A 17,911-nucleotide genomic window follows, 5' to 3' on the forward strand; every position below is an offset into this window, starting at 1 on the left:
CTTTCGTAACCGTCTATTTTGACGAATCGCGTATACATCCGGTTTATAGCCACACACGAAAGAGGCCTCATCGGATATGAAACATGAATTGCACTGTTCAACTGTCGTGAAAAAATCCGATACAGGTCACATATGGACAAAAAAAATTTGGATTTGACCTACAGTGTGAACAAGGCCAATGTAAACACAATTCTAAAATCACATTGAACACTTAACAACAATAGTCTCTTTAAATGAAGGTGCAAAAATAAGGAATATGTAAGAAATGCTTAACAAAATAGTGCAAAGTGTGAAAATGTAAACAGAGAAACCTGAGAAGAACTATTTTCTGCAGGTTTAGTGCCAGGAAGTTACAGCTGTGCTCTAAAGGGCGAGTGCGGGGCAAAGGTGGTCCACATTGGTCTGACTACAGTCTGTTTGAAAAAATGCAAAAAACTGTCATACTGTCGAGGTGGCTTTACCTCTTTTATCGACAATTTTTTGCTCTCTGCATTACTAATTTTTAGTTTCTCTTCTCATTCAATGCAAAGAATCAACTGCAAAACAACTTGATAGTTGATACCGTTACCTGATTGGCTGTTATCATATCACTCCCACTGATCAGTCTTCCTGCGTTCCTCGGCTACCAAAGAGCGAGTGCCCTTTGTGTATGCAACCAACTTTGCCTTGCAACTTCCAATTTCTTCCGACATACAGTAAAAGGAAAAACATTTTTTTTACGTTTTATCAAATGTATTTCTATCGATTCCGTGTCGATCGCAATATATATTGATATTGTTTTATTGCCCAGCCCTGCGATCAAGTAACTTAATACAGAGCAGTTTCTGTGACTTTTCATGTTTTAGCACTTAAAACGTGCGTGCATGCGAAGATTGCTTTCCGCCAACAAATGCCTGGCACTCTCTGCAGTTGAGGAACCACGTTATTACTCTTATTTTTGCCGTTGCATAGTGTACAGCATATCGCTGTTGTGCCGCCACAAAAGGCCCAATCTGGCCTTGTGTTTTGGACTGGATGCGTGGCCCATTGGAACAATCCAGTTTGCTTGCGCCATAATCCTGTGCTCCAAACATACACGCTTTAGCGACTTTACACGGCTTTGCCAAAAAAAAGGGAAAAAGTAATTTTCCAGTGTGTATAGAATGTTCGTGTGGGGGGGGGGGGGAAACGATCCGATCATATTGGCTATGTTTGGAAAGTGCTTTAGTTGGCCTCAATTCTGTAAAGCTCTTAAAGCCCGCAGCATTAAAGGAAGCTTTATTGGAGTGTCACGATAGATGCGAAAATGACCTGGATAAGTCACATGACCGCCAGTAATTAGAGCTTTCTAGGAAGACTTCTCATATCACACTTTTTCCTGACTTGATGACACTGCTACTAAACTTTGATTAAACCTGCGCTAATTCTCTCCTGCTTTACTAGTTTCATCAACTGTTTCTTCTTCCCTTTCACTCACACCCCCTTTCTTTTTCTGCACTTCTTTCTCTCTCCCTCTCAGGCCTCCCACTCCTCCTCCCCCTCTTCCTCCTCCTCTTCCTCTCTCTCCTGCCACCTCCAGCCGTCTGTGGCGGCCATGGAGGAGGCGGGCTCTGGGCTGGGACTTAGCATGTCCGCCTCTAGCTCCTACCTGATTGGCCAAGCCGCATTGACCACGCCCACGGTGAGTTCCCTAGTCCCCCGTCCTGCTAAACTCAAGATCCCACCCCCCCATCCCCTCCCCTGCTCGCTTGTGGTGCGGTGTGGCGGTCCTGGACCGGTCCAGAGTAGCGTGACCCACGTATATGGTCCATACTTGACACGGCCTCTTCATGTGCGTGCTTCTGTTTTGACTCATTTTGTCAGACCTAAATCGTGGACGGCGTGCTTTGCTGTGGTTTTTGTGAATCCTGCGACTGCCATGTCTGTGTTGCATTGAAGCATTCCTCCATCCATGTGTCTGTGACTGCTACTTACACACGCGGGCCAGGTCCTGCGAGGGTTGGTTGACCCGAGGCTTGCCACAACACGGCGCCGATCTCCCTGGGGGTGTATCTCCCGTGGAATGCCGCACCAGATGGACCTGATGAAAAACACATTCCTCATGCTTCTTTCCTCTCATCTTTCCACTTTCCTTCCTCCTCCACGCACGCCATCGCCCCCTCGTGTCTCATTTTTTTCCTTATGTTTCTGTGGAATGTTTGCATTCTTTTAGCACGGGGGCAGCGACAACCAAGAAGGATGCGTTGCATCCGAATAATTGAGTTCAGTCGGTTCTTCTAATGCTATGGTGTCTCGTTACATCATTGACACATTCGAATCATTTCCAAAGAATGAGCTTAGTCCTCCACATCATCCTGCACGTCTGTATGTGTGTTTGTGAAGGCATTTGTGTGCTATGCTGCAACACAGCTGGAATGTGCAACATGTTGGAACAGGTGGGCGCGTTACCTCCCTGCACTCATCACACATCATTGCAGTTACCCACACTAACACTCACGTTCTCACTTTAACCTTTTAGCATCTACTTGCCAAATTGTTCGGCACACCTCATTACAACTGCACATGCAAACAGATGCTCCATTTGCGTTTTAAAATCCAACTTTTTCTGCAGGCAGATGTTTTTAAAGCCACACGCTTTTGCCGGGACACAGCGTCCTCTGCAGGTGGCAATTACAAAGAGATTTTGATTATTTAATAATCGCAGGGTTTCCCCTACGTGTAATTGATCGTGGTGCCCCGCCCCGGGAAAAGAAAAGTCGCCACACCTTAAAAATTAGGTTCTTTTTTACTAGGGCTGTCAAGCGATTATTTTTTTAATCAGATTAATGTCACTCTGGAACTGTGATTAATAATTATTAATCACAGGTTATTATTGGCTTGCATGAATTAAATTTGCTTAAGATGCTAGATTTGTTTATAGTCCTTTTTGATAAAGAAAAAGTCACTGAGAGGATTGTAGAAGTCTCTAGAACTGGGGTGCCCACACTTTTTCAGCAGGCGAGCTACTTATCAGATGAGGTGATCTACTTTATATATTTATATTATTTATTACTAAAACAGGCGAGCTACTTATCAGATGAGGTGATCTACTTTTTATATATATATATATATATTATTATTATTTATTATTAAAACAGGCAAGCTACTTATCAAATGAGATCTACATCATATATATGTTATTTATTCCAAAACCCAAAACCAGTGAAGTTGGCATGTTGTGTATATGGTAAATAAAAACAGAATACAATGATTTGCAAAACCTTTTCAACCTATATTCAATTGAATAGACTGCAAAGACAAGATTGTTAACGTTCGAACTGGTAAACTTTGTTATTTTTTGCAAATATTAGCTCATCTGGAATTTGACGCCTGCAACATGTCTCAAAAAACCTGGCACAAGTGGCAAAAAAGACTGAGAAATTTGAGGAATGCTCATCAAAAACTTATTTTGAACGTCCCACAGGTGAAAAGGCTAATTGGGAACAGGTGGGTGCCATGATTGGGTATAAAAGCAGCTTCCATGAAATGCTCAGTCATTCACAAACAAGGATGGGGCGAGGGTCACCACTTTGTGAACAAATGGGTGAGCAAATTGTCGAACAGTTTAAGAACAACATTTCTCAACGAGCTATTGGAAGGAAATTAGGGATTTCACCATCTACGGTCCGCAATATCATCAAAAGGTTCAGAGAATCTGGAGAAATCACTGCACATAAGCGATGATATTACGGACCTTCGTTCCTTCAGGCGGTACTGCATCACAAAGCGACATCAGTGTGTAAAGGATATCACCACATGGACTCAGGAACACTTCCGAAAACCACTGTCAGTAACTACAGTTCGTCGCTACATCTGTAAGGGCAAGTTAAAACTCTACTATGCAAAGCGAAAGCCATTTATCAACAATATTATTTATTACTAAAACAGGTGAGCTACTTATCAAATAAGGTGATCTACTACCATCTTTACACTTTTGACAGCAGGCGTTTGGAGAGAGAGACTGTTGGAATAAAAAGTGCTTCTCGCGTTCCCAACGGTCGGTTTCTTTCTTCATACTTAGCTCGTAACAGCCGAAAAATATGTTAATATAATTAATAACACATATTTGTTTTTAGATGTATTACATGTTTTAGCCTTTTTGAAGAAAATCTATGAATCATCGCAGATTATGCAAATTGTATGATTTTGTCATTTTGACCAATCCGAGAAAACCCTGCAACAAGTAATATCTCTTATAGTTTGTGTGAGAGTAATCGGATGAAACACACTTTATAGCCTCAATGCATAGTTTAGGGAATACAGTTGAAATAAAAAAGTCTGCATGCTTTCATTATTATTTCTAGTAAATGCACACCATCAGCATTAAAATTGCCCTTTTAACATGTTAGCAAATTCAAAAACCTTTTGATTTAAAGTTCCAAGCACTGCACGTAATCCTGATTTGATCAATCTTTTATTTGTTTGTAATTGTTACAATCATTGAACAATTTTTCAAAGCAGCAGCCGAGTAAACAAAGCGTTTTCCTGAACCAATAGTTGTGGAAGTCCGACACATCACTATTGCAATTATTTATGGGGAAGAAGAAGAATTGTGATGAAACAAAACATGTTTTTTTCCTCATTAGAAATAACGACATAAGAAATAGTCAGTTCCAGCATCAAACTTCTGTCCACACAAAACAGCAGAAAAAAATAGCATTTTATTATCCAATCGTGGAGTTAATTTTTTTTGCCTTCTTCCTCCTCTCCCTCCTAATCCAGGTCGACAGAATTGGAAACAAAAAGTGTGAATTTAGGAGGTCTATTCAATTTCTTTCTGTATTACTATTTTTTCCTGTTTTCAAAGCCACTCTATTCTCTTCACGCTCTCTCTTTCTGTTTTGTTTCCTGTGTTCTTTTTTTCCTGTCTTGTTTCCCTTCCTCGCCGATCGCACAGAGCGTGGACCAGGCCGCCCTGACCATCGCGGATGGTAGCGGGGGCGGGCCCGAGGCCTCCCTGGCGGCCTCCGCGGCGGCCGTCTGTCCTCCTTCCGAGTCGTCTCTCGCCGACTCTCTTCACGCATCAGCGGTGAGCTCGCCGGCGGGCAGGGATGGGTGTTTTTTCCCGTCACAAGCGTTGGCGGGCTGGACCGTGGGGGGGGAACGGTTGGACAACGGCCATTTTTGTTTGGTTCTCAGTCAAAAAAGGCGGAAGTGACCGCTGTCATTCTCCCCGCCCACAAAGTCTGTCATCTCCCAGTGGAGCATGTTGCACTCCTGCATGTTCTTCTTGCTAATGAAAACATGTCTAATGCACTCCAGTGACACCTGCTGGTCAGGATGACGCCCAGCAGCTCAGAAACACTATCGCCCCACCCTCTCCGCTGCCTCACATCTCGGTTTGTGTCCCCTCCTCTTCTTTCTCCCTCCCGTAGAGCGAGAGTGCGAATGACGAGGGTGGGGAGGGCGAGTATGTCAACTTGTACTCCTCCAGCCAGGCCAATGGCGAGCTGCCTCTCTCCCTCAGAGTAAGTAGCGGGTCGAAAGCGCAAGTCCATTTGAACGCCACTTCAGGGGTTAGTTTGTGCAGCGTGGTGTGAGCTTAGGGGCGGGGCTTCTAGCTCACGCACCCCCCTTGAAGTGATGGCGTTGAAATGGAAGGTGAAAATGTGGTGGCAGCATGACTTGATCATGGCTACTTTTAAAGGGATTCTCCTGTGACCTCCCCCTTCCTCCTGTACACTCGTGCATGTGGGACAGTGTGTGTCTGTGTGTGTGGTCACGGTGCTGGTACTGTTGTGTAAACATACGACGGGTGTAGTTGTGGTGTCCTCCTGCTTTTTGGTTGTCATGTGGTGTTTCTTCATGGCTTAACTTGCCATACATTCAGACAGTCGCCATTTATGTGTGTCTTCATGGGCCTGGGCCGATAATAAGGCAATTAATCCAATGATACATTCAAATACAATGTTGGATATAGAGAACATACAAACCCTTTATTTATTGTATCACAGATATTGAAATTCAACGATTTGGTGCATTTGCAAACCGCTAAAATGATGGCCAAAGCAAACTATAACCTGCTACCTAAGAATGTTCAACAATTCTTCTCAACAAAAGAGGAGGAATTTAACCTTTGAGAAAAACCAACTTAAAACATGTGTATGCACGTACAACACTTAAACCCTTTAGCATATCCATATGTGGAATTAAATTATGGAATGGATTAATCAAAGAAATCAAACAAAGCACCAATATAATTCAGTTTTAAGAAACTGTTCAAACCACAAGTGTTCTCAAAGTACAAAGAAGAACAATCATCATAAATATCTTGAACCTTGTTTTCTTTCTTTTTTTTGGAGATAATGATTATTTATGGGCAGCACGGTGGCAGAGGGGTTAGTGCGTCTGCCTCACAATACGAAGGTCCTGAGTAGTCGTGAGTTCAATCCCGGCCTCGGGATCTTTCTGTGTGGAGTTTGCATGTTCTCCCCGTGACTGCGTGGGTTCCCTCCGGGTACTCCGGCTTCCTCCCACCTCCAAAGACATGCACCTGGGGATAGGCTGATTGGCAACACTAAATTGGCCCTAGTGTGTGAATGTGAGTGTGAATGTTGTCTATCTATCTGTGTTGGCCCTGTGATGAGGTGGCGACTTGTCCAGGGTGTACCCCGCCTTCCGCCCGATTGTAGCTGACCCCCGCGACCCCGAAGGGAATAAGCGGTAGAAAATGGATGGATGGATGATTATTTATGTATTTAATATTTGTTTACTTACTATGGTATATTTATTTATGATTTATTTATTCACTGTTCTGTTACAAACAGAGAACAAGGAAATATCGGAAAAAATTGCTATGATATGAAAAGGGGTACGATTAAATACGCTCTTCTTCTTCCTACTCCTTTTCGGACGTGCTGTAATGAAACAACTGGAAATATGCGTTGCATTACATTGTATCGTATGCATATTCCAAATAAACTGAAACTTAACTAAACTGTACATGATACTTATGCCGGCATCGATAAATTGTAGGGTTGTAAAAAATATTCTTGAAAATCTTCACAATAATGCCGTGACGCATGACGGTGTCAAACAAAAAGTTGGTGTCGTTTTTTTTCTGGCTCTTTTGCTTTGGCGGGCCTGAAAATAAACTACATCTCTCAGAATCCTGCGTGCAGCGCGGTCTGCAATGCAAAAGATGAAGCAGCAATTGAAATGTGTTCCACTTCGTAGTAGATAAGAGGATTGTTTTTTTCAGAATCCGTTCATAACTTTTTTAAAGTAATGCTGTGAACAGACAGACAAAAAAAAAACAGCGAAAACATGACCTCTGTGGCGGAGGTAGTAATAAAGCACGCCACGTTCCTCTCTGTCCCAAGCCAGAACAGACTCGGTCAAGGCGCATCGTGCCGAGAAAAAGCATCTGCATAAGCCACCATCACCCGGAAAGCTAAAAGCTAAGCTAAACGTCATATTGTGAAGTATTTACAAATTTCAAAAGTTAAAATGTGGGTTAACTTTTCTGAGAAACTGCATTTTCAAAACTAATATAAAAAATGTCTACTGTAGAGGACAATGCTTTTTAGAACATACAAGTAGAAAGACACAATTCTTTGCACTTAAAAAAACTTGTTTGTAGTAACAAATACGGATAGAACATTTTAGCATTAGGTTTGTGTTCAATTACAGGAAGTGTGTTTATCCTAAACATTCCTGCCACTTAATTTTACACACTTTGGCATTTTTAAGTCTTTTTTTGTGGACATATAGCACAATAATATCGTGAAATTATCGTACCATGAGATTTTGATATTGTTACTTGTTTTCTTCTTTTATTGCTTTAAAACAGTGTGCAAAAATCTCAGCACCTGAGCCCGTTTGTGAAGCAGTGAGCCCTCTTGTAAGTTGTTTGTCTCTGTGGGTGGAGGCGGAACTGGTCGCTTTTGACAGGGACAGAGCCTCGCTATTCGCGACTCGCTTTAGTGAGAAGCAGCGCAAGGAAACAAAAATTAAGAGGAAAAAAAAAGAAAGTGATTGCAATAAATTGGTACCGTTGAGTACCGGTATCAATTCCCAGGTACCGGGAATTGATACCGTATCTGTTAAAATGTGAACGGTGCCCATTCCTAATTACATTGGTGCTTAAATTGGTCTCAAAATAATAACAATAATATTGTTTATTTTTGATAATTTGTGGGACAATATATATATATTGTCCAGCAAAATGTGTTATCGGCCCAGGCCTCCATACATGCAGTACATTTGCTTGACACGCTGCTCATATGTGCGACCTTAAAGCATGTGGCCATCAGATGTTGATGCCGTTTGTCGCTTATTTGACCAGGAAACCGTCACTGCCGACGATGTGCTCCAAGACCCCGCCCCTCAGATACCGTGCCCCAATAGCAAAGAGGCTCTGGAAGTGGAACGGTAAGAGTTCTTGGTTTGTTTTGTTTTTTTATTTTGCCTTACAAAAAACAGATTTGAATCCAGTTGTTGATGTTTTTAGGAGGCAAAAGTCGCCAGAGCCGGCTGAGGACAGCGAGGAAAGTGTGGACGAGCTCTCGCTCATCGATCACAAGGAGATCATGAGCAGGCTAACACTAAAACAAGAAGTAAGACAACTGCCCATTCTGTTTTTAGCCGCACGTCTGCGACGGAAGTGTGCCGCGCCACAACACAAAGGGCATCTTGTCCTATTAGTTCAGCCCGGGCCAAAGGTCACTTTGAGTCACTGGCTGACAGCCGACAGCCGCCGCTGCCCTCTGGTGGCGAGCGAGGCTGTGACATGGCACTGCACGGCGTCACCCCGCCTTTACGCTTGTTTTCCTCGTTCTTCCCCCAGAATGATGACGGCCCAGACGTGCGCGCTGGATCAGGAGACATTTTATTAGTCCACGCCACGGAAACGGACCGCAAAGGTAAACAGTCATCATTCTTGCATGATAGGGTTGAGAAGTTTCCAGAGACAAACTGAATGATGTTCTTGGATTTGTGCTCAACAGATCTGGTTTTGTACTGTGAAGCCTTTCTGACTACATATAGGACGTTTATAACCCCTGAGGACCTCATTAAGAAACTACACTACAGATATCCTTTCTCTTTTGTTAAAAGCTGGGAAGTTTTGGTCCTGATTGTAGTAGCACAGCTGCTTTAATCTCTCTCTTTCTCCAACCCTAGTGCACAGTTTAGCGCACTAGTTTTTTATTTTTGAATTCAATTTTATATATATATATATATATATATATATATATATATATATATATATATATATATATATATATATATATATATATATATATATATATATATATATATATATATATATATATATTTATATTTATATATGTGTGTGTACATATGTGTATATATGTATTATATATATATATATATTTATATTTATATATGTGTGTGTACATATGTGTATATATGTATTGTATATATGTATGTATATATATATATATATATATATATATATATATATATATATATGTTAGAGATCCGCGGTTTGCGGACACAACCGCGGAGTCCGCGGATAATCCGCGGGTCGGGTGGATGCATGACAAAAAAAAAAGATTTTAAACAGATTCGGGCGGGTGGCGGTTGAACCAATTCGGAAATATATATACATAGTTAAATGTTGTTACCCACATACGAAAAACGAGCAGCACTCTTTGAAACAGGCAATTATTCCCCCCCCCCATGTACTTCCATGGTCATGTTTCCTCTTACGTCATTGACAGCGACCGATAGCACTTCGACTTTGACTGCCCGTCGCTGGAAGGATACTTCGTCTTTGACAGCTGCTGGAATCTGAAGAAATCGATTATTGTTTTTTTTTTGTACAGGCGCAAAACAGGACAGTCGCATGCAGGTTAAGGACCCACGGCAACTTTGTGATTTTATTGGACGCAGCCCCGGAAGTAAATGGGGGAGGGAAGGTTTTTGTAGGGGGAAGAAATTTGGCGTGACACAGTACACCACAACACAACAGGAGAAGAAGAAAAAAATAAAAAGATAGCAACGCCGGCAGCAAACGTGGTACGCGACAAACTAAAAGAGGGAATACTAAAGACCAGGGGAAAAAAATAACAATAATAGTCAACACTTTCTTAATGGAAATTACAATAATATTATAATAATGATGAATAATATTATCACGCATTAATATCTCTTAGCCTCTAATGCGTGGCCAAGAGATATTAATGCGTTGAATGTCGTTGTTATATATATTAGATATATAACAACGGGCGGGCGGTTGTGGTTTTGATAAAATGTTAGTTCGGGTGGATGGCGGGTGGATGACGACTTTTGTGATGCGGTTGCGGATTAAATAATTGCCTACCCGCGCATCTCTAATATATATATATATATATATATATATATATATATATGTGTATGTATGTGTATATGTATATGTATATATTTCTGTGTGTGTGTGTATATATATATGTGTGTGTGTGTGTGTATATATATATATATATATATATATATATATATATATATATATATATATATATATATACTGTATATGTATAAATATATGTATGTATTTATATATATATAACTTTTGTTTAGTGCACTAGTTGTTAAGTAGGCATGCTCCTTGACTACCAAGCACATATACAAGTTTTTGCCACAGTCCAGACACCTTCAAGAAGCGAGTCAGCAAGAACACCTTCTTTGTGTTGGTGCGCGTGGTGGACGAGCTCTGGTGAGTCGCCACACAAAAACCTAATGAGCTGTACGGTTCCTAGCAAATGTTTGTCTTTGTCTTCAGCCTGGTGGAGCTGACGGAAGACATCCTGAAGCAGCTGATGGACTTGGTCTTCACGCTTGTGTGCAACGGCGAGCTCAGCCTGGCCCGCGTGCTCCGCAAGAACATTCTGGACAAGGTGGAGCAGAAGAAGCTGCTCCGCTACACCAACTCGCTCAAGCCACTTGCCTCCAGGGGCGTCTCTGCCAGGTAGATTCAATTGATTTGATGGAATTATTAAGCCGCCGCCACGAAACTGACGCCGTGTGTGTCCTCAAAGGCCCGGAACGCTCCACGATTTCCGCAGTCACGAGATTGCAGACCAGCTGACTCTTCTCGATGCAGAGCTCTTCTACAAAATTGAGGTAAACCGGGAAGTCAGACCTTTTTAAAAGTGCATCGTAAAGATCACACAAAAGTAGAATTTTCAATATTAATTGCTTGCATTCGACATTGACAGTCAATTTGAAATAGCAGGGTTTCCCTTACACGTAATTGATTGTGGCGGCCTGCCACGGCAAAATAAAAGCCGCCCTACCTTTTTAAAAATGAGGTTTTTTTTAAGTGAAAATACATTAAAGAAATATAATGTATGAATGGATATAAATAGCCTATTATTTGCGCACCTTTGACTAGTGACGCCGAAACCGGATGTTGTGATGACGTAAGCAGTAGGACGGGATTGACTGGAGAGAAGGCAGCATGTATGCAATGTGGACATACTTTACTCTATCCAAGATACAGTATATTCACAGAAAAAGGAAAATATGCTAGATTTGTTGCTAGCCGTTTATAAAAAAAAGAATAAGGCAGGAAAAGGTTTGGAGAAGTCTCTAGAAACTTGACAAATTCTCTACAAAGTACAATAAGCAGCAACAATTGCAACACGGACCAAAACAATATAATGTGAGAACAAATGTTAATACTCACTAATTAATAATGTTTTTAAATGTACAGTATGAACTGTATACATTGTTATGTTTTTTAAAGAAAAATATGCATTATCGCATATTATGCAAATTATGTCATATTGACCACGCCCCCAGAGCCACAGGTATCTTGGCAATCTGGAGAAAACCTTGCACAGGTTTCCATTTTATTAAGAAGGAGCCACAGCACATTAAGAAAGTCCAGTTGTAGGATCACCAGTTTGTTAGTTAGTTAGCTAGCAACATAACTCCAAAATTATGGGCAAATGTTGATTAAAGGCCTACTGAAATAAAATTTTCTTATTTAAACGGGGATAGCAGGTCCATTATATGTGTCATACTTGATCATTTCGCGATATTGCCATATTTTTGCTGAAAGGATTTAGTAGAGAACATTGACGATAAAGTTCGCAACTTTTGGTCGCTGATAAAAAAAAAGCCTTGCCTGTACTGGAAGTAGCGTGACGTCACAGGTTGAAGAGCTCCTCACATCTGCATATTGTTTACACCAGCAGCGAGAGCGATTCGGACCGAGAAAGCGACGATTACCCCATTAATTTGAGCGAGGATGAAAGATTCGTGGATGAGGAAAGTGAGAGTGAAGGATTACAGTGCAGTGCAGGACGCCAGGGTGTATCTTTTTTCGCTCTGACCGTAACTTCGGTACAAGGGCTCATTGGATTCCACACTTTCTCCTTTTTCTATTGTGGATCACGGATTTGTATTTTAAACCACCTTGGATACTATATCCTCTTGAAAATGAGAGTCGAGAACGCGAAATGGACATTCACAGTGACTTTTATCTCCACGACAATACATCGGTGAAGCACTTTAACTTCGGAGCTAACGTGATAGCATCGTGCTTAACTGCGGATAGAAACAGAAGAAACATGCCCCTGACTGGAAGGATAGACCGAAGATCAACAATACTACTATTACTTCTACTATCAGGAGACACCGAACCAAACCCTGGACCTGTAACCACACGGTTAATGCTGTCCAGTCTGGTGAAGCCTAGCAATGCTGTTGCTAACGACGCCATTGAAGCTAACTTAGCTACGGGACCTCGACAGAGCTATGCTAAAACTATTAGCTCTTCACCTACGCCAGCCCTCATCTGCTCATCACGACTCGTGCTCACCTGCGTTCCAGCGATCGACGGCGCGACGAAGGACTTCACCCGATCATCGGTGCGGTCGGCGGCTAGCGTCGGATAGCGCGTCTGCTATCCAACTCAAAGTCCTCCTGGTTGTGTTGCTGTAGCCAGCCGCTAATTCACCGATCCCACCTACAGCTTTCTTCTTTGCTGTCTCCATTGTTCATTAAACAAATTGCAAAAGATTCACCAACACAGATGTCCAGAATACTGTGGAATTTTCCGATGAAAACAGACGCTGTTTGTATTGGGACACAATGGTGTCCCAATACTTCCGTTTAATCCATGACGTCACGCGCAAACGTCATCATACCGAGACGTTTTCAGCCGGATATTTCCCAGGAAATTTAAAATTGCACTTTATAAGTTAACCCGGCCGTATTGGCATGTGTTGCAATGTTAAGATTTCATCATTGATATATAAACTATCAGACTGCGTAGTCGGTAGTAGTGGGTTTCAGTAGGCCTTTAAACTTTCAGGATATGTCAGAAACTTGATAAGGAACAATTGATTAGATTTTAGGGCTGATCCAAATCATCTCTACTATGTTACCTTATGTTTATGTTACGAGTTTCAACTTCTGTGTGTGTATGCTAGCGGCCCCACAGAGGCAAAGATACTCTGTTTCTTTCGTTCCACTATAGACACCTTAAAAATGTACGGTATGAGTTGAATTTCTTTGAACTTGCAAGAAATATCTGAAATGGGATGAGAAACAAGTGTTCACCAGTTTGAAGTTGGCCCCTCTTAAATATACTGCACATATTAGAATAACACCATTCATTTGTGCTTTAAACATTTTTGTTGGGCCATAATGATTTTAAACTTATTCTGAAATACATTTTCTGATTACAGCACAAACGAATGTCGGTGTTGATTTAATATTTGCACTAATAAGGGGGGCCAACTTCATACAGGTCAAGTGTTCCCATTTTGGGGCAGGCCCGGATCATTTCTCCTATGTGACCAAACGTTTACATTACAAGCCTCCACTTCACTGTGTACGCCTCCACCCACAGAGGCAAAGACAGTGGATGACGGACAAGAGGCTTCACGCTGTTTCTTTCATTCCACTACAGATGGCTATAAAATGTTATGACCACATTTTAATTAAACTTTCAGGAAATATCAGAAATGGGATAAAGAACAAACTTTTTCACTTGGGGGGCCGCATTGGGCTAAAAAAGGGGTCGACTGCATGTAAAGTAACAATATATATCACTTATGTGTACATATTATATTAATATAATGGGCATACGATCATGAATTCCTATAATTGTATGTTAAAAGTATGTGAAAGTTTGACTCATAGCTTGTTTAGTTTATGTTACAACCTCCTCAAAGTTTTGTTATCAGTCAGAAACACCAAGCAGCTAAATGCTCCAAACATGGCGTGAAGAGTGTTTTGCATGTTTCCCATCATGCATTGTAATAGATTGAAATGGGTGTAATTTTGATTTTTTTTAAGTTGCTTGGAGGTTTTTTTTTTTATAATATCCACTAAGTTCAGTGAGCAGGTTGTTATGTGTGACCATGTGTGTTGGTCGGTTGTTTGGATTGGGTCATATAAGTGCATGCTGTGCTGTGGTCATTTCAAAGCATCAGTCTTTAATTACTCACATTGTCCATGAGATGGTGGCAAATTGCAGGAATCAGTTTGATAGATATTTAAAACAAATGTGTAAAAACCCGGGTGACGTCTCGTGGGCCATAATGAAGACCCCATTTAGGCCGCAGTTTGGCCTAAATGAAATGGTGCTCTCTGCTGTTGAATAGAATTGGGTCACTGTGTGAGTAAACAACGGTATATCTGTCCTACATTAGCTTCAATGTGAGTTGTGTTGTTCCATCAGATTCCGGAGGTGTTGCTTTGGGCCAAAGAGCAGAATGAGGAGAAGAGTCCAAACCTGACTCAGTTCACAGAGCACTTTAACAACATGAGCTACTGGTGAGGATAAAAAAAACAACAACAAAAAACGATCCTTGATTCTCTGCCGCTTCCTGCCTTGGCCTAAACTCTGTTGTGTGTGTCCACTAGGGTGCGCTCATTAATCATTCAGCAAGAAAAGGCCCAGGACCGCGAGAAGCTGCTGCTCAAGTTCATCAAAATCATGAAGGTTGGCCGACTCACCTGGTGCAACATTGGCAGTGTAGATTTGTGCTCTCACACTTGCGTCGCCTTTTGCAGCACTTAAGAAAGTTGAACAACTTCAACTCGTACCTGGCCATTCTGTCCGCGCTCGACTCCGCCCCCATCCGCCGGTTAGAGTGGCAGAAGCAGACCTCAGAGGTGAGACGAGGTTATTTTCTCACTGTATGCTCGCATCTGACTATTAACTTGCCGCCCGCAGGGATTGGAGGAATATTGCACGTTGATTGACAGCTCGTCGTCCTTCCGAGCGTACAGGGCGGCGCTGGCCGAAGTGGAGCCGCCCTGCATCCCATACCTGTGAGCGCGCAAATCCCAGCCGCCATTGCTGCTCCAGACAACAACCAATGACCGTGCGCTTCTTCCCTGCAGGGGTCTCATTCTGCAGGACCTCACCTTTGTTCACTTGGGGAACCCGGACCACATCGACGGGAAGGTGAACTTCTCCAAGCGGTGGCAGCAGTTCAACATTCTGGACAGCATGCGGCGTTTCCAGCAAGTGTAGGTCCTCATTTCTCTTTTGGCGTGTGTTGACTTCATGCTCCAAAGTGTGGAACCAGGAGGCTCCCCTTCTGCCACTGAGGGCCGCACACTTAAAAATCAAATAATTTGGTTATTTTTCATTTCAAAGAACATATATGTCGATTTTTTTTCAACCTTTAGGGCTCCCCTCAAGTTTGGTTTCGGGGAACGGAAATAATAATAATAATACCTGGGATTTATATAGCGCTTTTCTAAGTACCCAAAGCCGCTTTACATGTAGAACCCATCATTCATTCACACCTGGTGGTGGTAAGCTACTTTCATAGCCACAGCTGCCCTGGGGTAGACTGACGGAAGCGTGGCTGCAATTTGCGGCAACGGCCCCTCCGACCACCACCTATCATTCATCATTCAATTCTCCGGTGTGAGTGGCACCGGGGGCAAGGGTGAAGTGTCCCGCCCAAGGACACAACGGCAGCGATTTTTGGATGGTAAGAGGCGGGGGGCGAACCTGCAACCCTCAGGTTTCTGGCACGGTTGCTCTACCCACTACGCCATGCCGCCCCTTAATATTAATATAAGTCAGTTTTTTTTCATCGCATACATCTGGTGATATGAAGTTCTTTTATGCCCTTTTTATTTAAGAAAACCCTGTGTTTTAAGGCAAAAACACATATTAAGCAACATTTCAAAGTGGAATAGTTCAAGTAGAGATCGGCAGTCCGATATTATCGGACGATAAATGCTTTCAAATGTGATATCGGAAATTATCGGTATCGGTTTCAAAAAGTAAGATTTATGACTTTTTAAAACGCCGCTGTACGGAGTGGTACACGGACGTAGGGAGAAGTACAGAGCGCCAATAAACCTTAAAGGCACTGCCTTCGCGTGCCGGCCCAATCACATAATATCTACAGCTTTTCACACACACAAGTGAATGCATAGCATACTTGGTCAACAGCCATACAGGTCACACTGAGGGAGCCGTATAAACAACTTTAACACTGTTACAAATATGCGCCACACTGTGGACCCACACCAAACAAGAATGACAAACACAACAGAACAAATACCCAGAAACCCTTGCAGCACTAACTCTTCCGGAACGCTACAATACACACACACACACACCCCCTTGCCCAGCCCTCTGCAAAAGTATCTTAATACACTATTTAAAATATATATCTTGAAGTCGTCAACGCTATTTTTTTACCCAAGACATGGTCGAAAATAAATGTCAAACATGCTGATTACAAAAATAAGTACTAATCAAATATACTGCAAAATGAGGGACATTTTACATGCATTTACGCAGTTTTCAAATCCCTTTTTGAGAACCGGTACCCGTTATCGAGACCACTATAGTAAAGAAAAAGAGTTGGTTCTTTATTCGAATCGCTGGGAACGACTCCCGTCCCGACAAGAAATGCCCCGTGAGACATCACAAGAAATGACGTCACGTAGCTCAGTCATTTGTCACGGTGGGGTGCAGCGTGCTGCGGTTAGTTCCCGGGACGCAAAACTGACGGCTCCGGACGAAAGCGTGCAGGTAGGAGATGATTTATTTCTCATAAATCATACACATTACAACACACAGGAACGAAACAAAAGGGAAGCGTGCCGTTCGCACGAGAAGCTAAAGCAAAAACTTACTTAGCACAGGAATACTAGAAGCTAAGGTAACTTAGCACAGGAATCATGCACTCGAAAACCAGAATGCCAACGTAACTGTTGCAAATGCAAACAATGAAGCCACAACGAGTGACCGGAAAAGGCAGGCTTAAATAGAGTCTCAGATGAGCAACAGGTGCGCGTACAAGGCAGGTGAAAATCATAAGTAACCATGGTGACTAAAACAAACCCCCGAAGTGCACAAAACAACTAAGGAAGTCCAAAACTAACAGAACATAACTAAACAAAACATGATCCGACCACATCATAATACATCACAGTTTCATATCATTTCACTTTACAGGAGTAGGAAGAAGTAAAGCTTATTTAATCCTACCCCTTTCCCACTTCATACAAATATATACATCCTTTGATGACCTTTTTATAATAAAATATCTGTGAATTAGTATATACAACAGTTTTGTAATATGTAATTAATTAATTCAGTCATTATTAATATACTGAGATGAAGAATATCTTATTTTCAATAAGGTTGAAAGTATTTCTCATAATTCTTCTTCTTTGTACTTTGTAAGCACTATTAATTTGAACAACCTCTTAAACTGGATCATATCAGTACAATGTTTAACTTCATTACTTAATCCATTCCATCATTTAATTCCACATCATTTTAGCTGTTTGCAATTTTACCAAATCATCGAACTTTAATATGTTTGACTCAATAAATAAAGTGTTTATATGTTCTCTATCCAACATTATGTACCAGTCTAATTAATTTTTTTTGTAACACGGTTAACGAATCTAGCGCACATTTGTAGTTATTTCCCCACATTTCTGCACAATA

The 17,911-nt window shown here is 41.7% G+C and overlaps 1 protein-coding gene across 12 annotated transcripts in view; it reads left to right on the top strand.

The window, feature by feature from the left end:
• Positions 1–17,911, top strand: part of rapgef1b (Rap guanine nucleotide exchange factor (GEF) 1b) — a 109,047-nt gene that overhangs the window by 87,830 nt on the left and 3,306 nt on the right. For 4 of the 12 annotated variants that reach the window (XM_062056805.1, XM_062056804.1, XM_062056807.1 and 1 more), the window contains 15 exons: positions 1,499–1,660; positions 4,916–5,047; positions 5,394–5,486; positions 8,306–8,391; positions 8,471–8,576; positions 8,807–8,882; positions 8,967–9,051; positions 10,583–10,675; positions 10,742–10,927; positions 10,998–11,082; positions 14,657–14,751; positions 14,842–14,920; positions 14,992–15,093; positions 15,155–15,252; positions 15,325–15,453. In XM_062056805.1, the coding sequence (XP_061912789.1) occupies positions 1,499–1,660; positions 4,916–5,047; positions 5,394–5,486; positions 8,306–8,391; positions 8,471–8,576; positions 8,807–8,882; positions 8,967–9,051; positions 10,583–10,675; positions 10,742–10,927; positions 10,998–11,082; positions 14,657–14,751; positions 14,842–14,920; positions 14,992–15,093; positions 15,155–15,252; positions 15,325–15,453 (1,607 nt within the window). The remainder of the gene's footprint in view (positions 1–1,498; positions 1,661–4,915; positions 5,048–5,393; positions 5,487–8,305; positions 8,392–8,470; positions 8,577–8,806; positions 8,883–8,966; positions 9,052–10,582; positions 10,676–10,741; positions 10,928–10,997; positions 11,083–14,656; positions 14,752–14,841; positions 14,921–14,991; positions 15,094–15,154; positions 15,253–15,324; positions 15,454–17,911) is intronic. The other 8 variants (XM_062056811.1, XM_062056812.1, XM_062056816.1 and 5 more) reach the window with 5 other exon arrangements.

This window comes from Entelurus aequoreus, linkage group LG08 (assembly GCF_033978785.1).
Source record: "Entelurus aequoreus isolate RoL-2023_Sb linkage group LG08, RoL_Eaeq_v1.1, whole genome shotgun sequence".
NCBI classification, from domain to species: domain Eukaryota; kingdom Metazoa; phylum Chordata; class Actinopteri; order Syngnathiformes; family Syngnathidae; genus Entelurus; species Entelurus aequoreus.